Here is a 26,089-nt window from a genome sequence, read left to right as displayed (position 1 = left end):
AAGGAGTCGGTCTGTTGTATCTAAGTTGCCAAGTGCACGTGCAAGGGGTTGTTCCAGGTTTTTCCTCATCATCCTTCTGATGGCTGAGGGTGTTTCCTGGCAACTTCCATTTAATTCCCAATACTGGTCATTTCTGTCTTATCCCTTATTTTCTTTATCAGTCTCACTAGAGGTTTGTCAGTTAATGGATCTTTCAAAGAACCACCTTTTGTTTAATTTTGTTTTTCTGTTTTAAATTAATTAATTTCTACTCTTAGCTTTCTTGTGGCCTTCCTTCTGTTTGCTTTGGGTCTCCTTAGCTCTTTTTTCTCATTTCTTGAGGTGACAGCTTAGATCATTAATTTGAAACTTTTTCCATTTTCTAAATTCAGCTTTTTAAAACATTCTTTAATCAAGAAGAAAAGTTGTTGCATAGTTCCAATTCAATGAAAATGGAAGGAGGTTTTCACACATATGCATATTGTATAAAGTTGTAGAGTTTTATTGATCCCTGTAAACGTCCAGATAGCAACATTGTACCCACTGAAGGCAGTACAGTGTACCATGTTCCAGATACAACTCTGACACTCAGAAATTCAATAGCTTCTTTAAAAATTCGGACTGAAACTAGAAAAAAGATTCCCAGCCCTCCTCCCACTACAGCATCCAGACTGCACTGGCCACCCTCACGGGTAAGAGCAGGGGCTGTCTGTCTATAAAGGATCTGGGCAGGTCCCGTCCAGTCTCCCCAAACAAGCCATGCACATACCAGGTCCAAGAGCAGGTATGGGGGCCGGCAGCACCACGACTCTGCAGATGGCACCCCAACTCCCCTTCTTGCCCTCAAGGGTCAGTCCCCAGGCCCTCTGTGGGCCCCCTCGTATTGATCCACGCACAGAGGGCTTTCAGGAGGGTTGCAACTTCCAAAGAGCTAAAATAGAGCCATGAACTCCAAATGAACAGGGCATTCCCATTCTGCCACCTACCAGAGCAAATGGAACACCATTTGCCCGTCAGTTTTTTCTGCTTAAAACCCACAGGACTTGGATATTGGGTGAATGAGGAAATTGTCAATTACTATTGGCACTTACCACCCCTTCTTTCTCAACTCCCACCACCAAGCACACCATTCCACAGCCAAGAAAAAGGGAAGTTATTCACCAGTGTTGCAGACACTTGTTCAAAGGGCCCGGGGCATGGGCGGTATCACAGAACTGGTCCCAGCAGAGAGCAGACAGGTTTCCACGTACCTGCCCGTCCACTGTGGGCTGTGAATGATTGTATAAACCGGCCTCGGCTCTTTTGCTGAATTACAATGTAAACAGTCTGCGTGTAAACGATCTTCTGCGAGTGGAGAGTGCTGCTCCGTGCCCCATGGGGCATCTGGGAGGTCAGCTCCTTTCTGGGACTCATGTGACTCAAAGCATCCGGGCTGCCGAAGACTGAGTGACTGGGTGGTGGGATCCAGGTGCAGGCCTCGGCACCAGCCCCAGACCCTTCCCTCCTCTGTCAAAACAAGGGAGAGGCGCGAGGGTGCCTCCACCCAGCCCTTCTCTTGCTTTCAGAACAAAGCCCCACGTGGTGGGCCCGCCTGCTGGAGCAGCGCCGTTCACTCGCGGAAGACCGTTTACAGGCACTGTTCAGGCTTCTCCTGAACACACAGGTAGGTGCATGCGCACAGCACCAGAGACCCTGCTGCCTCCCCAGGCCGAGTCCACATCTCCCTGGCTGGCAGTTCCCAGGGAAGCTTCTGCCAGGCCCACCCCGTGTCAGGCTTGCTCATTTGCTAGAGCAGCGCGCAGAACTCAGGGAATGGCTTACGTTTACTGGCTTCGTGTAAAGGGTACAGGTCAGAAACAGCTGGATGGAAGAGATGCAGTCGGCCGGGCACGAGCGAGGGGAGTGGAGCCGCCACCCTCCCAGCGGCGGACAGAGCTCTCCACACCTGTTGTTTAGGGGCTTATGGAGGTTTCATCATGTAGGCAGCAGTTATTAACCCACCAGCATTGGAGACTCGCTCCATCCCCAGCCCCTCTCCTCCCTGTGGGTAGGAGTGGGACTGAAACGCTCTAATCACTGGTGGTTCCTAAGTCAACAATCTCCATCCTGAGCTACCTAGCCCCCTGCCCCCACCAGTAGCAGCCTCGTTAACATACAGAAGAATTTTAGGAGGTCTGTGCCAAGAACCAGGAACAAAGACCACATATTTATTTTGTATTATGCCACAGGGCCCACCTGTGTGTTCTCTATGGCTGGTCAGCCACATCCCCTCCCTCACGGGAGTACAGTCCCTCTGCAGCATGTGCCCACACCTGCACACATACATCCACATGTATGCACACCCACACAAACACACATGCATATGTGCACATTGATACACACATGCCCCCACTTGTGTATACATGCACACACATACACAGTTTCACACTTACATGAACACACACACACACACTATTGCAGCGTCTGAGTATTAGAAGCACCCTTAACAAAATACAAAACATGAAAAGAGCAATTCCTGGCATCTCGATTGACTCCTGGCTGACAGTGAGGGTGGAGAACCCTGCGCATGAAGCATAGAGACGAGGACAGGGAGGTAGGTAGTGACTGTGGAAGTCACAAAGCCATGCTTTGGTAGCTGTCTCTGTCAGCAAACGAATACCTACTGCGAAAGAGCCAGAGAGCCAGAGGCTTTATTTGGGTCCAGGCAGGATTATTGAACTGAAGGTCAAGCTTCGTTTTGCAAATCCATATCCAGATCAGTGTTTTAAAGCTGTTTCTCGCCAGTGCTGTGCAATGATTTGCATCATGGTGACCTGTCGGAGAACCACAGACCTGGGTCCCCAACATTGCCTGTTTCCCCCGGGCTCCTTTCTACCAGGCACCCTTCCCAGGCTCCCGCCCAGGGCTCCCTCTGCAGGTTTGTCCACGTCACACCACATCACCCTGCATGCTGAGGAGCGGCCCCCGAAGACCAAAAGAGGGGTGCACATATTCACTCAAGATAAGGGCTGAAAAAGAGCTACAAACCAGGGTGCTGCAGCTTAATTCTGCCCTGCGGCCTGGGAAAGGTGTTCCGGGCCCCAGGAGGCTGAGGCTGGGAGGGAAGGGAGGAGAAAAGAGGGGCATTTATAGGGCAAGTGCCTGGCCTTCTCAGCCCCTCAGCTCCTGCACGGCGCTCCTGCAGCGCTGCGGCTCTGCTGGGAAAGGTCTCCCAGTGGGTCAGAGTCTTAAAACTGGAAGTGCCTCAGCCACGCTGCACGTGCTTGCCAGGATGCAGCGCGATGTTGGGAAGGTAAATGTGTGTCTTTTTTAAAATTACAATTAAATGTGTAATATATCACAATATGTAAATATTTGTTCAAAAGATATTCAAGTGGCTTTCAAAAGTATATAGATATAAATCAGACTTTTTCTCTTATTCCTATAGGCCTAGGTTTGATTTGATAGCCTGAGCACAGAAGTGAAGATATTTTTAAATTTATTTAGCACCATTTTATTTTTATCCAATTTTTCATTTTTGAAAAATTCAAACATATAAGAAAAGGAACACATTGTATAACACCCCATTATCCACCACCTAGATCCAACAAATGCTGGCATTTTGTCATATCAGCTTTATGTTTGCATACTGGTTTGCTCAATCATTCAAAAATAAGTTTCAGATGCCAAGACAGTTCACCTTTCAATAGGTCAGCAGGCGTCTCCTAAAAATGAGGGCATTCTTCTCAATATGCATTTTGCTGTTATCACACCTAATAAGATTAACACTAATTCTGTAATATCATTCAAAACTCCATCCATATCAAAATCTCCCCCAAATTCATTCAAGCTGTTTAGTTGACCCAGTTGATCAGGGTCCATGCTTGTAATAAATGTTGCTTCTCAGCTGTTTGTATACTGGAACATTCCTGTCCTTTTCCTGATACTGATTCTTGTTAGGAGACCAGACCAGCTGACTGGAGCACGGCCCTTTCTCTGGGCTTGTCTAGTTTTCTCCCCAGTGTCATTTACCTTGCTGAGCTTTCCTTTCTCTTTCCTGTAAATAAAGTGAAGGCTACAGGCTTGACCTTTATCCCAGTTAAGCATTTTTAGCAGGAACAGCATCAGTGATGTTGTGTGCTGGATTTTACATCCCATAATGTCAGTGTGAGCAGTGCTGTTTGATCCCTCATTAAGGTGCTGACAGCTTGGGGTCTCCACTGAAAATGGAGAATGCTTTTCCTTTCCAGCTGGCACTGGGTGATTAACCAGATCTCCGTGCTTCCACCGCAGGGTGCATTAAATTGCTTTGTTCTACTCAGAGATTTCATTGAGGACGCATAATGGGCATTTCCTAAATCTCCCCTCCCTGTCTGTCCATGAGATTCCTGTAAATTCCTCATTAACCACGAATGCCCAGGGGAAGACTTACTCAACAGACTCCTAGGAAGGGCCGGTTTTCTGGAGAGAAGTAGTGAGAGCATATTGTCTCCAGGGGTTATGGGGGGCACTGAGCCCCACACCCTCCTTGTCAGGGTCTAGTGTCTGAGCTTTAATGCCAAGGGAGGTGGGACACAATACGGGTAGGGCACTGGGTCAGTGGGGATGGGAATCTTTGGGGAAAGAGCCCTGCCTGAAGAGTTTCTGGACTGCCTGTCTGTTAAATCCTGCATCTCCCTCGGTGGCACCTGCAGTAAAGAGCCAGGTGGCTTCTCGGGGCTTCTGGAGTCCAGGCCCTGAGAAAGGTTTTGGAGGCATCACCAGGCTTCAGGTTGCCCTGTCACATCTGCGTTTCAGACCTCCTCCAGTGAATAGAGACAGGGGTGCCCATCAGAACTCCAGTTGGCACCCAGTGGTGAATTAACATAGTGCTAAGCCACTACTGAGCCGGGTTGTTGATGAGCCAGCTACCCCTTGGTTGGGTGCAAGCCACAGTGGCCAGCACGCTGCATTAACCGGCCCTGGAGAGCGGCCAAAGAGCACAGACCCTCCTCTCCTTTGCTTGGCCTGACGCTGCAGGAGTGGGGAAGTGGAGGCACATTCGGTCCCACCTGCAGTTTGGGACAGAAACGGCTTCTCAGAGATTGCAGGGAACCAACACCGAGCCAGTTTGGAAGGCTACTTTGCAGAGGGGCTAGGAACAGCTCAGGCAACTGGATTAAGTGGGCACAAGGCCAGGGCAACGCCAGCCCTCCCCTGAGAGCCAGCGACAGCCAGGAAAAGCCCCCAGGGTCTCCAGGGCTCAGGGTGTGGAGAAAGAGAAGGCCGCACCAGGGGGGGTGCTCTCCTGCCCATTGGGCTACGCAGCCCCAAATAAGCATCCGCCTGTGGTTCTAGGGGGAAGGCTGGTGGAGAGCCTCCGTGGAGGCAAGGGCGCAAATCAGGGGCAGGTAAGTGGCCCTGCCTCAAGGCTCCGCACCCGGCTCCGGGTGGCCACGCAGCCCCCGACCTGGCGGCTCTCAAGGCACGGCTCGCGGACTAACAGGCCTTCTGCCTCACCCCGACCCGCAAGCTCTTGGGCCGGTGCTCGTTCCCTCCCTCCGGTCTTCACTTTCCTTTCCAACTGAAAGCTCCGCAGTCGCCGCCGGAGAAGGTAAGCTTCTATTCACACCCAAGGGACGACTCCACGGGCGCCCGGCGGGTCCACGAGCTGGGCACGCCGGGGTCTGCCCGGCGTCGACCCACAGGCAGCGCCCGTGAAGGCGGACGAGGACCGAGAACAATGGAAGAACCACCATCACAGCAATGCAGGCGCCGCGGGCCCCGGCCCAGCCCGGCCCTGACCCTGTTCCGACCGGCCCCGGCTGGGTCCTGGGCCCCGGGGACGACAGTCTGGAGTTCGCCCACGCAAGGAGCAGGGTCCGCAGGCCGGCCAAAGGCGGGGGCCGAGGGGCGAGCCGGGCCCCGAAGGGCGGCGAGACCGGAGGGCGCGGGAGGCCTTGCAGGACCCGCGAGGGGGCGGGCGCGGGGATGGGGTAGGTGGGGAGGGGTTGGAGAGACTGGGAGGTGGGAGTGTGGGCTGGGCGGTGGGGAGGAGAGGGGAAGTAGGCCCGGGTCTGGGAGGTGGGGAGGGGCCGGGGACAAGGTGGGGGACTGGGGATCGGGAGGGATTGGCGTGGGAGGGGCTGGGGAGGGGCCGGGGGCGGGGCGGGCGGCCGAGCGCAGGCCCCGCCCGCGGGCCTCCGGGGAAGTTTGCGCTGGGGCCGGCGAGCGGAGAGTCTGAAAGGGTCGGGCTGGGGACAAGCGACAGGCACTCGGCGCCGAGCGCGGTGTCTGGACTACCCGAGCTGCATTCCCGCGGCCCGGGGACGAGCCCCAAGTCCCCCGATTACCCTGGTGTCCCAGCCTAGGCTGCATGTGAGCGGAGGACGGAGTCTGAAGCTACCTTTCCAGATGGAGGTGAAAGGGCGGGGCCTGGGACGCCGGTCCCGGGGGCGCCGGTCCTGGGGGTGCGATGGGGGCGGCCGGCCCACTGTTCACATTGAATTCCAGCAGATCCCGGGCGCGACAGAGCCTGTGCGGGCGAGCGCACCACTTGGGCATTACCCCCTCCTCCAGCCCATACATTCCGGTGACCTCGCCACGGCTCCGGGACAGGGGGTGGCTCCGTTTTAGCTGCTGTTGGAGCAGTTAGAACAGCTGCGTCTTAATAACCCGAAGGGAAGAGAGGTGGCTCTTCAAGGAGACGCTCCACCCGTGGTTTTCCTGTGACAACTAAAAAGTTAGGCGCCCTCCCAGGATGGAGACTTCACATTATGGCGAACTGCGGACTCGGGGTGTGTGTGGTTGCGGTTCTACTGGAGAAAAAATCGTTCTTTTTAATTACATTCGCCACAAAATTCCATTTTTCGTTCTATTTCTGAAATGAAGCAAGCAGGGCCTGTCAGAATCCCTCAAGAAGATAAAGGCCATACAATGCAATAATGAGGCACCCACGGAAAATCAGTATGCCACTTTCATAACTGGGATACAGCCCAGAGAAAGGGCAGGACAAGGCCTTGGGCCAGATGCTGGGAACTTGGGCAAGCTTCGCCTTTTCAACCACCCCGTCTGCAAATGGTCAGTGTCTCTCTCTGGCACTGGATACTCCCGGTGACATTTCCTGGTGGGTTTTTATATTTAGATGTAAGAGGGGGGCTTCTTGTTGGATTTTTAAAGGGAACACGCTTTGCTATGCAGGTAAAGGGGAGCAGTGTGAACACAGGGTTCTCCAGGAAGATGTTTTGAAAATGGAAGGTCCTTGGCTGCACCTGGAGCTGAGGCTCTGAGTGCTTCCAGAATTAGGCATCTTTCTGAGTCTGGGCCTTAGAGGTGGCAGACACTGTTCTGAATTTTTTTCAACTTTCTTTTCTTTCTTAATGAAAATCTTGCAGGCACTGTTAAATCTAGGAATTGTGAGAAGTCCTAGAAAGAGCCAGGGCAGTAGGTTCTGCAGAAGTGTGACTAACAAGGATGGCTGTGCCCACAGCTGGTAGAGGTGGGGGTGGGGGTGGGGGTGTTGTGCTCAGGAGTGGTGGAAGTGTCTGGACCCACAATTTCTCTCTCAGCTGATGCAGAGCTCTGAAACAGAATGAATAATGCCGCCATCCACAGAAGAACCACACACGTTGGGTTTTCTCAGCAACCAGCCGTGTGGCGCCTGCTGTCTACTGCCTTTGTCACCTGAGGGCAGAGACCTAATGTGCGTAGTCAGCCCTGAGGAACCTCCCCTCCTATGTGCGCAGAATGATTTCTCAGCCAGTTTTCTCTTTGAAAACGTTGCTTTCCTTTTTGCATTTGTGAATTTCCCTAAGTGCATGACTCTCCTAATTTTCTGCCACTTGTGGATTGTCAGAACCCCCATTTCCTGTAGAAGGAGCCTTAAGTATTGGCTAAATGACTTTCACAAAATTCTGGGACTGCGTTTCCTTCCTCTGGAAATTCTAACTCGTTTAATTCCATGATATCGCTTCCATGTTCCTACAGATGCTTCAGTATCTACGGCATATGCATGTATTTTAATTTTTAAAAGTGTGAGAATTTGAACTGGCCATCATCTTGAAAATCTGAGGGTCTCTCTACTACAGAACCCTTTTTTCTGCCAGGACTTTGGGTCGTGACTCAGGTGCCGTGACACATAGCCAGCCAGGCACCCACAGACAGAATAGGTTAATGCCTTAGCCAAAACCTACCTATTTTCTCACATTTGGCTTAGTGATTCCTTTATTAGGTTTGGAGCCATTCCATATTATTTCTTTGCTGTATGTTTTCTGCGCCATTAATTAATTGCCTTAAGAGATTTTCATAAGCTCTTGGAGATGATACGATATCCTGAGTGGAATCCGGTCTGGTTTCAGTTAATACATTTCAGTGATTGTTCTTACAGTGACCGGCCACACAGTCACTTTTGTTTTGTTTTGTTTTTTTCACTCCATTTTTAAGAAATTGCAGCTGCATCTGTAAGAGCGCAGGCAAGAGGCCGGTCAGGTAAATCAGGGACAAGGTTGTGTGGTGCAGCATATGGTCCCCGGCTGGGCGATCTGGCATCTGGTCAGCACCGTGAATGGAGAGAGAGTCCTGAGTCAGTCAGCCAGGCTGTCTGGCCCTGAAGACGCCGCTCCATTCCTCTGGCATGAGGACTTCCCATTTGTTTCAGGAAAGCCCCCAGATTAACACTCCAGCATTCTGCTAGCATACTAGCCATTTGGCCCTAAAGCATGCTGGTGACACTCTTGTCACCATCTAGATGAAGAGCACAGGGAAGGGGGTTGAAAGGAGCTTGCTTAAAAAGCAAAGAGAGTAAGCCCTCCTGTGTCAGAAGCAGTTCCCTTCTGGTGGGCCAGCTGGGCACCCGGGAGAGCCCCACCGAGGCAGGCCCTGGGCTCCAGGGTTAACCCTGAGCCTTGCTGACCTGGGCGATACCTTGTGGAAAAGCCACTGGTAGCAGAAAGCCTGACGGTAGTCATGGGCTCATAGGAGCTCTGTTACTGGGCCTGGAGCACAGCACAGCCTGCAAGGCTGTGTGTGAAACCTCCCGCCTGGACCACCTCTGAAAGCGGAGTGAGATCGCCTAGGAAATCCGCAGCGAGGGAAAACGCTCTCAGCAGAGGAATTTGCTGGGCACAGAGCAATGGCCACTCACCAGTTCCTTTCTAAATTCTTTTAAGCAAGCAAAAATCTTGACTTTCCAAGAAATGTTGCCTGTTGGCCAATGTTTAGTGCTTTAATTGAGCTTGGAGGATGAACTATTTGATTCCCTGGGAGGACATGCCTTTTAAAGCACAATAGCCTACATCTGGCCGGGAGAAATTTCCCACTGTCTTACTGTGCTTTTCTTCTTTGCCTTTGCAGAGTGGGGGAGGGACGGAGACAGACCCCAGACTGTGGAAATATTTTCCTTAATTTTTTTCTTCTTTTTATAGTTTGTCTATTTTTCAAATTGACGTGTGTAGAGAGTGAATGGCCAGCCTAGAAAGCACATCTGGAACTCATCGGCCAACCCGGGCTTGCCCCTCCCCAGGGACGCACCCCGTAGGGGTGGAGGGGAGGGACACATGACTGCAACAGCAGGGTCTGACCTGGGTGACACACAGGGAGCCACCTTCGAGAAAGCGTTTATTTCTTCTTGGCAAAAAGATAAACTGCTGGTGTTGAAAAGCCTCGAGGATCCTGATTTAATGGCAAAGGGCAGTCTTCCTAGATAATGGTGTTTGGTGAGTAATCTCAGGGCTGCTCAGGTGCAATGCAGGCACCCCTCACTCACGGTGGGTGAGGCAGAGGGCACTGCAGGGGTCGAGGCCACCTGAGTGCAGCTCTTGGGGGTGCAGCCCTGCCAATGGACCCAAACCAGGCCTGCTCACAGGTGTGGCCTCTGGGAATCTGGAAGGCCACAGTGAGCACAAGCACCCCTATCCTGTCTCCCATCCCACGCCCCGGCTCTCTGAAGACATGCAGATGGTTGGCACTGGTCATGTTTCCCAGCATCAGGCCTCATGGAAAGTAAGCAGTGATCAGGTTTCTACGAGGTAAAGGCAGGTGGTGGCTGCTACGAGCCCCAGACACTCATCTTTTAAAATAAAACAAAATGTAAGTGTTTCTGTGTAAATCCTGCTCTCGGTGGGGACTTGAGCTCCCCACAAACACCAGTTTGCAGGAGGGCTGGCTGAGCCCTGAGCCCCTGCAGAGACCGTCCACATCAAAGCCCATCCTGGACACCAGCACCAGTGCTCGGAAATCCAGTGTCCCAAGGAGATACAGGTGGGTTCTCACCGTGAGGATGCCCTCCACAGCCCTCGGAGTACTGGTTCACAGCGTGTGAGCCCTGGTGTGGAGGCCACCCCATGTCCGTAGACGAAGACAGTGGTCCATCTGTCCACATGATGGGAACATCGCAGTGGAGTCACTGCCCCCCCACATCTGCGCACGGGACTGGCACCAGTGTGAGGCTGGGAGGGAGGCACCAGGGCCAGTGGGTGCCTCAGCGCTCCCTTTATGTGGAGTCTGGAACAGGCTGCACTACTCAAGGGAGTGAGAAGCCCAGCTGGTGGTCCCATGGGGTGGGGAGTGGCTACAGGGGCTGAGCTCAGGGTGCTGCGTCAGGACCCTTCTCTGTGGGTTGGGACAGGCTCTTGCCAGGAGTGCAGTGCCCAGCACGGCAGTGCAGGATGGATGTGCCGGGGAGGCCTGGTGTCCCACCTTGCCCTGAGCAGAGCTGGGAGGCTCTTGGAGATTTGGCGTGGGGAGGGGGCACTGCCTTCTTCCCGAAAACTCGAGGTCTGTGCTGCACCCCCTCATGGTGGAACCGAACTCCTCTGAGATGCTTTGACCACACAGAACGATGCTCAGACGCACCCAAAATCAGTCTGGCCTTTTGCCCAGCACTAAACTGTCAAGATGGGGCCAACTTTCTAATGCTGATAATCTGAGGAAAGGCAGCTTTTAGATTCCAAACAGTGGGATACCTTCTAGTTACCCAAAACGTGCAGAATCACGCCTCACAGTGTCCTGAAAGATTATGCCTCTTGAGTGATGAGTATTTAATTGTGGGAAATGACAGATTGTTGGGAGCCGGGGCTATGTCCCTTCCCCCACGTCTGAACGCAGCATGGGAAAGCACAAGCTTGAGAGCAACCAGTGCAGTCCTTGGAAGTTATCTGCTCACAAAAACATATCTTGTCCTTGAAGATGAGCCAAGACTCCTCACTCTGAAAATACGGAGACCTTGAGGATGTGTGAAAACACCTCCCCACCAGCGCCACCTAAGGTCCAATTATCTCCTGACCCACCCCTTACTTGCTACTTGTATAAATTGAGCCTGTAAACAATAAACTTCGCCACCTTGATCAGACATCCTGTCTTGCTGGTCATTCTTTGTGTCTCTTGCTTGTCTCATTTCTGCAGGCGTCTCCGGTACACTCCACGTTCGTCCCGCGGGCCGGGACAACAGATCAAGTATCAATGGGAACATACGCTCACCCTCCAGAGCCCTGGTTCCGGCAGGCCCCCGGCACAGGCCCTCTGCCGCACTGTGGCGGTGCTCCTGCTGCTCAGCTCTCACTGCTCGCTCGCTCTTCTGCTCTGCTCGGTTCCATCAACTCTGCACCTGCAGGGAAAGAAGAAGAAGATGCGGGTTGGTGTGGGCTTCCTCCTCTCTTACCCCTGTGAATTGGGTCCAGCAGTTTCACGGGAACTCACTTCTCCGTGCTGTGTGAACAGTCACGGGCTGGGGGTGTCTGGCGGGGCTGGGAGGTGTGTCAGCCGCCGTGGAGTCTTCCTGAAGACAAGCTTTGGATGTTTTGGGCATTCCGACCCTTTCAGAAGTGATGCCTGGAGCTCTCCTCCCCAGCTTGGTTGTAAATTCACACGTGATGTCTGCTCCTCATCCTTTTAGGGGCTACTGGTGTGTTCTTATGATTCAGACTGGTCGGGTGCCAATCAGTTACCTTCATGACTCAGCATGTTAACCACTGAAGTGCCATTACTGCTTCTGAGACAGAAACCCCTGATAGGGGTGCCGATGTCCCTGAGACATCTTGCGGCAAACTGGATGTGGCATAGTGGAGGGGTGTCCACCTGGACATGGCAGCAGGCCACCTGACATGGGGAGCACATGGAGGCCCTTGGCCAGCTGGCGAGCTCACTATTGTCCTTGGGGCACCAGGTGCTACTCCCTCAACTCCAGGGGGTGACATAGAGCATTTCTCTTCCCTACCCTGTCTGTGCCTGTTCCACAGCAGGCACACATGTGGTGCGGATGGTGCTGCCCACGTGGGGATGCTGCGCCTTGCTCAGCAGGAGGTGTGACCCTGGGGCCTGATGCTAATGGGCTACCTGTCCTGTGCCTTCAAGGCCCAGAGCCCAGCTGGCGAAGCTGGGCATGGGTTCTCCACTCACGGGCAGTTAGGGATGAGCCTCGATAAGCAGCGATAATTTACTTTTTAATTAGCCTCATGAACATGTGAATGCTCACTGGAACACTCAGGTGCTATGAGTCTGTGTTAAGTAAACCTCTCCAGGCAGAAGGCTCAGAGACTGTCAGCTGCCATAACTATTTCTAACCTTTAAGAGACAACTTGCAATTTGTTTTAAAAAGTGTTACACAGCCTCAGAGAAAAGTCAGCAGGGGCTGGGCAGGAAGAATCTGACCTGAGGCTTGAGGGACAGATGAGATTTAAATGAAAATGGATGGGGGGCTGGGGGAAAGCTGCCATTGAGTGGCCTGTCCAACTCTGGGCCCCTGCAGACAAAGTCTGTTGTCCTTGCTGGGACGCCATCCAAACTGGTGGGGAGCCCTGCCTTCTGCGCAAGGCAGCAAGGTGCCCTTGGCCTGCATAGGCCATGGTTGGGATGGTGGGTTGCAGTGTCCTATGTGGCCTCCAGGGGCACACTGTAATGGGGGAGATGCTGGCAGGTCCCCCCAGCCCTTCATCATCAGCCCAGCCTTGGAATTTGCCTGCTCCTCCCTTTGGAAGTTACGGAAGTTTCTGCCACTCTTGACATTCAGGCTGACCCCCAAGTCCTCTGCGACCTCAGACAGCTGTCACGGGGGCTGAGAAAGGGCCAGGGGGCAGTTCCAGGCAGAGCACAGGCATCGGCTCAGACACTGGGGACTGTGCGTTTCCAGAACACGCAGCACATGGAAGCTCCCAGATGTGGAAGAGATCGCTGTGAAGATGTGGAGGACTCCCCCTTCCCAATCTCCAGAACCCCAGCTCCCCTGGCTGGTGGAGGTGGGCCTGAGGGCCGGGAGCCCTGGCTGGAGCCCCCATTCCTCTTCCACAGAGCAGCTGCCGTGCTGAGCCCTGCTCCTTCCAGGGACCGAGGCCTTCTCCAGCCCTGACCGGCACTTGGAAATGAGCTCAGTGGTGGGTGAGGACTTCAGACCCCACCACACCCCAAAATGCAGAGCCCAGATGTCCATGTATCTCTGAACCAAGCTCAGATCTGTGACTTAAACATCACAAAAGTGAAAAAGAAAATCTCCACTGGATACACACAGCAGGCTGTTCTGAATTCACCTCATTTGCTCTTAATTAAATACTCCTTTTAGTTGAAAAGCAGTGAGTCCACGGAGAGCTGTGTCTCTGGTAGCTGGTCTGCACCACTGTGGATGTCACAGGAGACGATAAGCATCACCATGGTGAGGGTGCGGAGATCCAGATGGGGGCAACGGTACGACTCAGCCATCGAGGGCCTAGCCCTTGGGCTCCCCACCTTCACTATCTCACTAGTGCTCCCGGGTTGTTGTTGTAGTGCATGTGCGCCGAGTTAGTTTTGGGAGTTTAGAGTCTGTATCTAAACTGAATTTAAGCCAGGTTCAAAGCCTGAGTGCTTGCCCCTTGCTTTTTCCTCCTTTGATTGCAGGAGAAACTGATGCCACTTTTACAGGCTTGTGTTCCCTCCCGCCTTTGCTCCATGCTCAGCTGCTCACCGGAGAAGCGGCCACGTGGGCTGTGCGTGGCCTTAGGCTGGCCCTTCCTTGGCCACGTGGTCCAGCCTCAGGGCTCTGTGCCAGGCATGGCTGGGGGCCATTTGGACCCAGTCTCTGTCCCTGGCCATGGAGCCAGAGGATACCATCAGCCAGGTGGGTGCTGCCCACGGTGTCACTCTGGACTCACCAGGAAGGTTTCAGAAATCAGGCAGGTGCCATTTGGAGTCCATCCTTTTTGTCCTAAGATAATCCTGATTTTCTCCCAGTGACTGGGTGTAACGGGTTACCATTATTGGACTGGGGAGCATTTCAAAGTGCCATGAGGCTTCCGGATAGAAGTTTTATTTGGGTCTGTATGTCATCATTACCCGAGTGAGTGGCTGTGGCGCTCATGCACAGTTTCCCTCCTGGGCAGCTGCAGACACCAAGGTGCTTGCTTCGGTCCCAGTTACTTGGGAGGGGCCCTCTCCGGGCCCTTACACCACCGGCCATCCAAATGCTTCAGCATTTTGGTGCCTTTCTCCAGCTTTTGCTGCCTCTCTTATGCAGAGGTACTTTATCTCTAGCGCCCCCCTCTGATCTTTCTGCAGGAGCCTATACTCAGCACTGGCTGGGGTCTGGCCTGGGTCTCTGATGAAGCCTGAGCTGCTGTGCTTTCCCTGGAGATGGACGTTCCCAGGGCGCCCTCTGCCGGATCCTGGAGGCAACCACTGTGAGTTCCAAGTGATGGCGACCATCCTGTCAGCGCTCCCCAGACTTTCCCCCTGGAATGAGACCCTGCACCAGCATTACAACTACGTGGGCAAGCTGGAGGGCAGGCTGAGAGACGCCCCTGAGGGCAGCACACTCACCACTGTGCTGTTCTTGATCATCTGCAGCTTCATCATCTATGTTTTTGATTGCCATATGGAAAAACAATAAATTTCACAACCGCATATACTTCTTCATTGGCAACCTGGCTCTCTCTGACCTGCTGGCCGGCATCGCTTACAAGGTCAACATTCTGATGTCGGGCAAGAAGACACTGAGCCTGTCCCCAACGGTGTGGTTCCTGCGGGAAGGCAGCATGTTCGTGACCCTCGGAGCGTCCACCTGCAGCTTGCTGGCCATTGCTATTGAGCGGCACTTGACCATGATCAAAATGAGGCCTTACGACGCCAACAAGAGGCACCATGTCCTTCTCCTGATCGGGATGTGCTGCCTTGTTGCTCTCTCGCTGGGTGCCTTGCCCATCCTGGGCTGGAACTGCCTGCACCACCTCCCGGACTGCTCCACCATCCTGCCCCTCTATTCCAAGAAATACATCGCCTTCTGCATCAGCATCTTCACGGCCGTCCTGGTGACCATCGCGGTCCTGTACGCGCGCATCTACTTCCTGGTGAAGTCCAGCAGCCGCAGGGTGGCCAGCCCCCACAACTCGGAGCGCTCCCTGGCCCTGCTGCGGACCGTGGTGATCGTGGTGACCGTGTTCATCGCCTTCTGGGCCCCGCTCTCATCCTCTTCCTCATCGACATGGCCTGTGAGGTGAAGCAGTGCTCTGTCCTATTCAAGGCCCAGGGGTTCATTGTGCTGGCCGTACTCAACTTGGCCATGAACCCCGTCATCTACACGCTGGCCAGCAAGGAGATGCGGCAAGCTTTCCCGCGGCTGGTGTGCGCCTGCCTGCTCAGGGGCCGGGGTGCCTACTCCTCACCCGCCCAGCCCACGCTCGACCCCAGCCGAAGCAAATCCAGCGGTAGCAATAATAGCAGCCCCTCCCCAAAGAACAAGGAAGACCCTCCGCAAACAGCTGCCTCACCTTGCATAACAGACAGAAACGAGACTCTGCACAATGGCACCCTTTGCTAGTGAGGGCGTTTGCCCCCCGGAGCGGGGTCCTCCATCCCCTGCCTCTGCAGCTGCGACCTTATTTATTGCAGGCCTCATGTCTGGGGCTCTTCCAGAGCTGTGAACAGGACGTTTAATTTGTCAGCAATTAAAGCCTGCCCAGTGTGGACATCTGTCAAGGAGGGGACCCAAGGACTCGCCAGCCCTCTGCAGTGTAGACAGCATGCCCTGTCCGATTCAGCTCCAGAATCTACTGGAGGTGCCCAGCTGCTGCCCTCATCAGCTGCCTCCCCCTGATGCCCAGAGAGGGAAGGAGGTGGGCACATGGTGCCCGGGGTGTGTCCCCATGTGGGCACAGTATGTGGCAGCTGCATGGAGTGCCGACTGCATGGACCATGTGCTGTGTATTTGCCATGTCTGTGCTGCGGATTGCTCGTCTTCCCAGTGTCCACTGCTGATACACGTGGGAGCTGCCAGCACAGCTATGTAACAGGCTGGCCAAGTACTTTCTGATGGAAGGACAGGAGTAAGGATACAGTGGGATCGAGGTGGACATGCCAGCCCATTTCTCAGACCAACGGGAAGTCTGGTGTTAAGCAGGTTTTGGATGCCCAAATTCCCATAAAGAGGGTTTGTCCGCAGCTGGTCTCAGATGCAGGGGTCTGACCCCAAACAGTCCCAAGACATCCTGACATCTGACGGATCCTGGAGAAAACCCCCAAGCTCAACAGTGTCTGTCTCCACAGTCATAAGCTCATCCAAAATCCAAGTTAGCCAGATTACATGATTGTTTTGGGATTTTTCCAAATCACAGAAAAGCCAGCCAGCGTCTTCCAGCAGCCTGTGTCCCCAGAGAACCTGGAGAGGACCCATGAGGGAGAGCTGGAGGATGGACGCCCGGCCTGTGTCACCTCCAGCTTGCAGAAGCAGCCTTCTGTGGATGTGGGCACTTTGGCCACGAGTGCAGTGGGCAGTTTCTTTTGAAGTCGTGGAGGCCTACGAGATGGCACTGTGATCTCTTGTTGAGTTTGATTCTGTATCAGAAAAGCACCAAGTTGGTATCAGCCCTTGCCCCCACCGCCCCGCTTGGTCACAGCTGAATCGCGGGGGCTGTGAGCGTCTCCCGGCTTCTCGAAAGCTGACCCTGACAGGCACTCTTAGGGCAGCTGAAGCATCAGACAAGGCTCCCGCTGTGCATTCGTCAGAGGAATGTAAAGATGCTCTAAGCTTACTTTTTAATGGAGGTTGACCCTGTATCTTCACCTTAACATTAGTTAGAAGGCATTTTGTCCTTCCCAAGGACTCAGCAAGCCACACACACGTGTGAAGGGGAGCACACACATGTGTAGAGCTCCCACTGACATAGGTGACGTGCTGAGCTCTTTGGGAAGCAAAAACGAGACAACCTTCAAGAGGATTCTTACTTGGGTAAACCCACATCATAGCTCTTAGAGATTGTTAGGTTTGATGAGAAATTTGCCTGAGTAAAAAAGGGAAGAGAAATCTTCATTTAATTTTTGAAGAGAAATTGACTCCCGTTTGTTACCCAATGCCAGTGCCCCTCAATGAGGAACATTTCCGTGGGGCCTGGGGGATCCCCATGTACTGACCAAAGACTGTCCTCATTTTTGTTACTGATGAGATAAATCCTATTTATAAGGAGATGCTTACCAGTGGCATTTTTTTTTGCCTTCTTTAACATCGCTGAAAAGGAGCTTCTCTTATTAAATAGCTTGAGAAAACCCAGGGCATTTCTAGAAAAGTTAAGCATTAGTGTGCACTGGGTTAAGAAAACAGAGCAGGGCTTCAGAGAGCCAGAATGTTGGCTGTTCACTTTCATGTAGGTAACAAAATGACTTTAGAGCTTCCTATCTGAAGGGCTTTGGGGCTCCCTGGCTAATATTTGTAACACCTTGCATGATAACCCCAAATCCCTTTTAAGATAACACAAAAATTTCAAGCAATCTGAATGAAAAATACTTGTGTTCATTTGACATATGCAAAAAAAAAAAACAAGGATCAGCTTTAATAACAACATGTCATTCATACATATGTCTGTCCATTCATACATGTACCCCAGGGCTGGACAGCACTGAAATGATTCACAGCCGTAGGGAACTAGTGCATTCAATCTCATTCACTTAGTGGCCTTCACTGTGTCCCATGTATGTTTTCTAAAAAAGTAAAACCAAAAAGCCTTTGTTTGGACCTGTTGTTGGGAGTCATTGTAGGGGGCTAGCCCTGTGGTATGCAGAACCCAGCCTGGGTTCCCGACTGCTCCCAGAGTCTCTCCAGGACCGAACCACTCCTGGAGCCTCAGTGACCCTGCCATCCTACACCTCCACCAACACAGTGGGTGGCAGTGCGGCTTTGGGTATCAGGGTGCATGCTGCCAATGTTAGCAGGCCAGCCTGCTTTGGGGAAGGTCAGTAGAGTGCCCTTCATTAGGGAAAGGGTTGGAGGTCGTGGCAGGCAATGTACAGCTGAAAGAGCTGCAATGTTCTGTTCTGCCCCATTTGCAACAGGAAAGAAGAGTTCACAACCAGCCCCTTGCGGGCTGCTCCTTACAAATGGTGTTTTATTTAGCCTGTGTCTGTGTGTCCACCCTCTGCTTGACATAGAGAGGCCAGTGCTCCACGTAACTGGTGTGGCGGTGCCCCAGCATGGCCAATGACTGCAGCCTTCTGCCACTTTTGGTTCTGCCCAAGGCCGACTAGGCAGAAGGTGAGCACAAAGCCCCATCAGGAACACTTCTGCCAAGCTGCCGCTTTCAATCAACACCTCTGGTAGATGGGACCTGGCTTCGCTGTGATTGATAGTGTTTTAAGGGGTGTCCTGGGAACAGCAAAGTGCCTGTTTTCTGTGCAAAGGCTTCAGAACCCCCTCTTCTCCTTTGTGAGGCAATACAAGATGCACCACCCAGATGAGAGACTTTTCACAAATCCTTTATTGCCTACAGACTTATATCAACAGTCATTTAAACAGTTAACAATATAGAAACAGATGTTTCTCTCTACCCTTGACCTGTGGCTATTCTGCACTGGCAAAGAGCCTTTCACAAAAATGTATCAGGACACTTCAAGTTAAATTACCAAGTCTATGCTTTTAAGTTGTATATATGCTGGCAAACCTCAAACCCAAACGTTGTTGGTATCTGAGTCAAATACCCAAGGGTTCGCTACATAACCTGGAGCACACACCACAATTCCTGAAAGGAAGGCACGTGTTCTGATGACCAGTGGTAAGGAGGGCACAGCATTGTTTGAATGGGTCTGGCGGCCTCCCACCTGGGCCACAGCGATGGCACCCAGGGACACCACATGGCAATGCCACTTGGTTGCTATGGGAGCACAGGGACGTGCCTGGTGCATCCCCAAAGCCTCGCTTCCTGGAGGAGTGGAGTGGACTTGCCGACAGCGAGGAGAGAAGCCAGTTCTCTTCACCTGGATTGTTGAGTGTCCCAAATGTTGGCCAAATCACTTAGGTGTTATTTTTCATGGAACAGAGATTAGAAAACTGGAAATTGGTTTTGTATTTCCACTCCTCAGGCTCTAAGGACCGATTCTGTTCCAATATCCAAGTAGAAAGTGGTGAATTCGCAATAAACCCAGAGATCTTCATGGTAATTCTTTTCTGTTTCACAAAAGTTAATGGAAAAGAAAAAAATTTCAAACTATACGTATGAATGTATATAATTTGCCATCCAAATGCTTTTTAAAAAGTGATATCTTATTACACATTAAATTTACATGGAGTTCTCTCCTAATCCTTGGACTTAAACACCAAATGTTTAATTCTTGTTTAATTCTGACTACAAAGAAACATTCACATACTTAACTTTACAATATTTATTCTGGAACAAGTTATATTAAAAAGTCAAATGAACAGCGAACATTCCACTTGGCAACCGACACAGTTGTTACAGGAACAGCAAGTCAACGTTCAAAGGTGGATTTGCCCCTTAATTTCTGCTTTGTTAATTGTCGCTTGATTTGATGGTTAGAAACTGTGGTTGTGATAAAAATGTCCCAGATGAGTGTGAGTGAGTCACTTCACACGCTCGGGCCCCCAGCATGTGCTGCCCATGCACAGATTTTCTCCCTATGTAGCATTTCAAGGTGAAACAATGAAACAGACCCTTGACACTGTGGGATTCATTTCTGGCACTTTCCTCTGAGAGAGTGGCCCTCTTAGCACTCTTGGGAAGTCCTGTGTGCTTTGTGCGAACAGGGTCATCACGCAGGGAGGGTGTCTGTGACTCAGGGAGCAACCTCCCGACTAACACCAGATGTTGGGTCCAGGAGGGTGACCTGCCCTCCCCAGCCTCCCACGCCTGCTGGGACCCCCCAGTCCCAACTGCCACCAGTTTACCAGAACTGGGCCTCCAGGGTATTACTGAACTTGTCCACGCCAGCAGCAGGCTTGTTCTGCTCCTACTGATGGCAAACTCAGGCAGGAGGGACCCTCAGGAACTCACTTCTTTATCCGGGATCCCAGCTCAGTGCTGGCCACTCATGATCTACTGTGTGATGAGGCCAGAGGAGGCTGGTTAGGAAAGCCTGCATGCATCTGCACAAGGGGAGTCAAACCTTGCCCCGAGCATGCCTGTGGGGTCAACCTTGTCATACCTGCTCCTCCTCGACAGAAGCTGCTCTGCCAGATAAACACCTGGTGTCGGTCTGAACCTGCTCGTCCCCAAACCCTCCTTCTTGCCTTTATCCTCTGCTGCCCTCTCATCCTCTCCTGTCCTCATCTGCTGGCTTCTCTTCCTCATGTTCTTCTGTCCAGTCCACAATGACCCCGGGGCTGTCCCCTGGCTTGCGCCTGCTCCCTGCAGCAGCCAGACCCTTCCCTACATGTTTCTGCAGGTGCCAGGACATGCCAGTCTCCAAACTCTTAATGCCTCTTTAACTTTCTAGTTGCCCTTGTTAGTTAAAATACCAACCCCCAGAGAGGAGTCCCAAGGTGCATGTTGCATGGCTAACCAAGGGGCACATGCGCACGGCCAACCAAGGGGCACATGCATACAGGCAGGGCTGCACATAGTGACTGGCATAGGGAGGTGCATGTGGGTATATATGCAATTGTCATTCACAAGTCCGAGTATAAAGTTGCAAATTTTCTGGCTGCTATAAAATGTGCCAGTTTTAAAACTGTGCATTTGTTGCTTGCAAACTTATAAATATGTATAAACCCCATTATAAATAAATTGGGCTGGCAGATGGCATTTTATTTGCCAGCAAAGACTATATGGAGTTAAAAATGCTTATTAATCCTCCACTTTTAGAACTCACAGCATAGACCCTGGGATCTATGACATGAAGCAGCATGAAAACATAATCATAAATTGCAGGGGAAAGCCATCAATAAGGGACAGGTAAGGGCTGGCAACTCACATCTGTTGGTGGCTCTCCAAGTCTGGACCCTCTGGCAGCATCACTTGCCGTCTGTTAGAAATGCAGTTCCTGGGCCCCATCCAGACCCAGGAAGGGGTGCCCAGGAGGCTGTTGCTTGCCTTCCACTCCAGGTCTGCTTAGCGTGAAGGCCTGGGACTCTGGGCTCGGGGAGTGTGCTCAGGGGTGCACAGGACCAGCCAGGACATTGCAGCTTCCACCAGTGATGGGCTGGGCAGTGCCCACTCTCCCTGCCTGGTGGGTGTGTGCTGCTGAGTCGTGTCCAGCCCTACCTCCCACCGCTCCCCATGCTGTGGCAATGTGCCTGATCATGGTCCCCTCATCAGGCTCCTCCCCTCCCTTCCTTCCACTCCTGGGTCATCACCCAGAGAAACCACATACACTCAGACCTCCTCAGGTTCTGCTTCTGAAGGACCCCAAGTCAGAGTAAATAGAAACACTTCCTCGTCCACCTAAGACTCATGCCTTTATGCATTTTACCAAAAGGAGTATAAAGGTAAAGCCAAGGAGGAAAGGACCATTGCCTTTTCCGTCTGGGTGTGAGCTTTATGCACAAGCCCTAAAGGACCATAATAAGTCCTGTGCTTGGTCCTATTTTTGGCCACTGACTTGTTGCCACCTGAGGTGAGTCAGCTGCTTGGGCCCCTCACTGGGAAGCAGTATCTGCAGTCCCAGCACCCATGGCACTCCCCTGCTGTTATCTCGGGGGCAGCGACCACTCCAGGTGGAAACATGTGCCAGCAAGGTGAGTTTTTCACTTCATCTTTCTCAGGATGCATTTTGAAAGTTTCAGTTAAAACCAGAGTATAATTTTGAAACCCAAAGCCAAGGTGTGTGCATCCTGCAGGAACCTATGTGTAGTCTTCCCACTGTCTCCTTCCTATTCCCAGCCAGGCCATCACCGTCCGCAGGAAGGCACAGCACATGGTGTGTGTCCGTGCTCGGCCAGTGAGGGAGAACCGTCATGCTTCTGAGCATGAAGCATTCGGGAGGCAACCATCCTTCATGTCACATGTACTCATGCCCCCTCCCACATCAGGGACTCTGCATGGCCCTGCAGTGCGGTGCTGAGCCACGGCTCAGAGAAACCCAGTGATGGGCATGCAGCCACATGGCTCTTGGGAGGCAGTTCCCAGGTAGGCTCAGGGTCCCAGGAAATGTGTGACTGGCCTTCACATAGGGACTGATTCAGGGAAGTAAGGACTAGGTCTTTAGTGTTAAAGCATAACTTAAAAAGGCTGCCCAGGCATGTGATGCTACCTGGAGGAAAGCTCCCTCAGGAGTGGGGGCCCCTCAGGACCCCAGGACAGGCACAACACCAGGAGACACATGTGACAGTGTCTCCAAGCCCAGGCCCTTCTGGGGGTCACACAAAGGGCTCCTCCATCCATTTCTTTCCCTTCTCCCACCCCCGCCGGGGCCTGCCCTTCCTTCTAAGTCAGGCCTTTCCTCTGCACATGGTTTGTCACTTATGTTCTCATTGGAAATTATGTGTGGTGCACCCTGTACGGGAGACCCTCAGGACACCATGTGCATCCCACTGAGTCTCTGTCCAAAACCTGAGATGGCCTGAAACAAAACTGTTGCTCACAGGAAACACAGCACAAGGCCAAGTGGGCACCTGGTCCTCTTGCCTCTGAAAACTGCAGCCCAGAGTGGTGGCTGAAGCATGGGGGTGAGACTGGGAGTTGTTGGGATGCGTGGCCCACTAGACTGTCCCCTGGGCCCCTTAGGGTCTGAGGCATCACGCTGTGATATAGCCATAGGCAGCCCCAGGGGGCCTCAGCAAGATGAGACTGTCACTTCAAAGAGCAGGTGACCCACACCACATGGTGCAGGAGTGAGGGGGGACCAGGGGCCTCCAGACAGGCACTGTAGGACTGTCGGACCTCCCTGGGGTCAGGGGTGGGGCCTTGGAGAGGGACAGCAGCCCAGGTGGTTCAGCGCCATGTCCAGTGGCCCTGAGGCCCTGGAAGTCTCCACCCTGCCCAGGCAGAGGTATAGTGGCAAAAACCACACAGGGCCCAACTGGGGGTCCTGCACTGCAAGAGCAGCAGAGCACTAGGACGTGTGGGGGCGCCACTCAGCTCTGCTGCCATGAGCAAGGCGGTGCACCCGTGGAGCCTTGGTTGCTCCATCTGTGAGTGAGGCTCAAAGGAAAGCCTGTTACATAGTGCTTGGAGAGGAGACGGGCTCTAGCACATGTCACAGTAGGCGGGGCAGTAGGACGGACAGGGTCTAGAAAGCCCTGCCTTCTGCCACGTCACTATCTGCTTGGTAGCTACAAGAAGGGCCACTTTCCATGGCGTATTGGAAGCAGTCTAGTAATCTGAGCTTAAAAATGCATATTTTGTGACCATATTGAAGTAAAATTTGATCCCCCATAATTTAAATTTTCTAAATTGAGTCTCATGCAAAAAAAAAAAAATCATATGTATTGCTTTTCTCTATTGAGATAAACATCAGCTTCAAAGCAGAGAGCAGCTAAAACTGCAGACAACCATTGTTTCTGTCCCCCAAGAGGAGAAAGAAAGCAGGTCAAATGTTCAGGTGCTCACAGTTCTTAGCTGGCCTGCCTTATCTGCTTTGCCCTTCACATTAGCATTGTGGCCTTACACGGGGGGCATGCAGGGCTATCAATAGTCATTTTATCCATGTTTATATGTGGGTATATTCACACAAAGAAGGGCTGTGTGTCCCCACAGAGGTCGGACTCCTGTATATGTCTGTAGGGCTGCAAGCCTCAGGAGACTGAGTGAAGGGCAGTGCCCACAGCCACTCCAAAGTCCACATCATCACAGGGCATAAGCCTGAACCAGCTGCTGACCCCCATCCCAATTCAGCCCGCACTGCTCCTGTTTCTCGGAGCAGGGATCCACACTGGGACTGAACCTGAAACCATCCGAGAAGAGGCAGGTTAGTCTAGATCAGTGGTCTCAGATGCCTTCCAATTCACTGCAGACATCCTAGAAGATTGAAGTCACCTTGGATTCACTGGACCCTCAAATGACAAAATCTCCAAAGACAGCTACATACCCATTAGCTCCAGCCTCCCCTCCTTCATGGCCATCGCACCCCCAAAATGAGAAATGGGGTTCATTTAGCATTAGAACATGGATTAGTGCTCATTGGAATTTTTTAAATCTACCCTTAGCTCCTCATTCTTGAAGCAGCAAGTTTACTTCCATCCAGCTCTAAGGGTGTGGGGGTGTCTTTCTGTTGCACATCAATGGGGTGCCACTCAGTACACAGGTATAAGAGCCAGTGTTGTAGCCCCATGAGATGGTGCCAGCTGACAAATGAATCCTTCCATCTCCTAAAGAACAACATCTGTTAAATCACATGGAATATCAACCCAGATGCTTTTAAATTATAAACGGTTGCGGACGTCCTAACACCACAGGACCCTCTGGGGCATCGCAGTGCATTGCCTCGAGGGAGGGCGCCAAGGCGAGGCACTGTGCGGGGCACCCACCCCTTCACAGACTGAGGGAACACCTGCTGGAGGGGCAGCCAGCCCCTTTACCCGCCTATCACTTGGAGGCAGAGACTCAAACTGACCCCCAGAACTCCAGAGCCCCAGCTTCAGGCGAGCATAGACCCAGAAGCAACTGTGATGCAGGTGTCTCAGGACTGAGCAGACTCGCTTGCCTCCATCTCTGGCACAGCTAATACACCTGCGTTGCTCTCTGCTGGATATGAGGGGTGAGCAGTTTTATTAGCTACCAACCCATTGGCTAGAAGGGCACAGAAACCAAGATTTTGCCCCAGTTACCCCTCCACACGGACTCGTTTGTTCATCATCTGGATAAAAGCAACGGCAGCATTCACCAGGCAACATCTTCAACAGTGAAGCTTGTTTTGTGCCATATTTGGCAGTAAAATGAGTCCTCAAGAACCCCTGGACAGCCAGGGTCAAGGAAAGTGTTCCTGTGCTCAGCATGACCGGAAAAAGCAGGAGCGACACCTGTTCATTCATGCAGCTGCCTGGCTGCCCCATGCTGGAAATGCCTGCAGGCAGGTGGGATGCACACAGCCTGGGTGGGCCGCCAAGGAGGAGGGCACCGACACCCCGAAGGACCAGAGAGTCACCCTGCTTTCCGTGCAGACTGAGTCCTCTTAGGATAACATCTTGCTCTGCCACAACTCTGTTTATTACCAACCCTCCTGCTTTCCTCTATTCCCCGTGTTGTGCCTCTTAGCTAAGCCTGCAGGTAACACCTTCCTGGTGGGATTTCCCAGTGGAATGGGTCAGCTGAATTAAATTTTTGCCTGGACAACTACAGTCAGACCTTTTTTTTTTTTTTCATTAAAAACATACAGCACAGAACATTAGTCTTACATCTTTCTTAGTCTTCAAAAATATAAATATAGAGGGATACTTTGTACAGGATGTACAGGTATGTACACCTCCAATATGCACAGGAAAAGTCGGAACAAGTTGTGAACCTTGCCCTTTCTGGAACCTTCCTCCTGGGGCTTGTGAACAAGGCTCTGAGCCTGAGGGCAGCCCCAAGGTCCCGCAGCCCCACACCCAGCTACCGAGAAGGACTGGGCCCTCCTGACCACAGGTGCAGCGTCACGACAGGGTGCTGGCAGGTCATGGGTTCCTCTCCACCGGCTGCTGGAGGCAGAGCTCACTCCCAGCAGAGACGATGGGCAGGCTCTTCTCCAGGTGGTGGTTGATGAGGTGGCTGATGCTATCGAACACCCTGTCTCTTGTTCGGATCTGCGAAGGACACACAGGAAAGGCTGGTGTGACCCAAAGGCAGAAGAAGGCAGAGCCAGCTGGACCCTCTGAACCAAGGGGGAGCCTCCCAGGGTCCCCACACTTTCAGAGACAGTGTCTGCAAAGTCCCTGGTCACTGTTGCCAGCCAGACAGTTCAGTCAAGTCATCTGCCCCCGTCTGGGACTGAGCCATGGGCTCCTCCACCCTCAGCAACCAGGCACCCTCCACCAGCCTTCTCTCTCCTGACTCCT

At 52.5% G+C, this 26,089-nt stretch overlaps 1 protein-coding gene and 1 pseudogene across 2 annotated transcripts in view; one reads left to right on the top strand and one right to left on the bottom strand.

Annotated features, from left to right (window-relative positions):
• The first annotated feature begins 6,144 nt into the window (after positions 1-6,144).
• On the top strand, positions 6,145-18,352 carry LOC118967288 (sphingosine 1-phosphate receptor 3-like; annotated as a pseudogene).
• A 68-nt stretch (positions 18,353-18,420) lies between these two features.
• SHC3 (SHC adaptor protein 3) overlaps positions 18,421-26,089 on the bottom strand; it is a 187,136-nt gene continuing 179,467 nt past the window's right edge. For both annotated transcript variants that reach the window (XM_036992455.2, XM_036992456.2), the window contains one exon: positions 18,421-25,837. In XM_036992455.2, coding sequence (XP_036848350.2) covers positions 25,709-25,837 — 129 coding nt within the window. In that variant the 3' untranslated portion in view covers positions 18,421-25,708. The remainder of the gene's footprint in view (positions 25,838-26,089) is intronic.

Source organism: Manis javanica, chromosome 2 (genome assembly GCF_040802235.1).
Source record: "Manis javanica isolate MJ-LG chromosome 2, MJ_LKY, whole genome shotgun sequence".
Classification (NCBI taxonomy): domain Eukaryota; kingdom Metazoa; phylum Chordata; class Mammalia; order Pholidota; family Manidae; genus Manis; species Manis javanica.
Note: the sequence above shows the minus strand (reverse complement) of the source record. Positions and strands in the feature narration are given on the sequence as shown.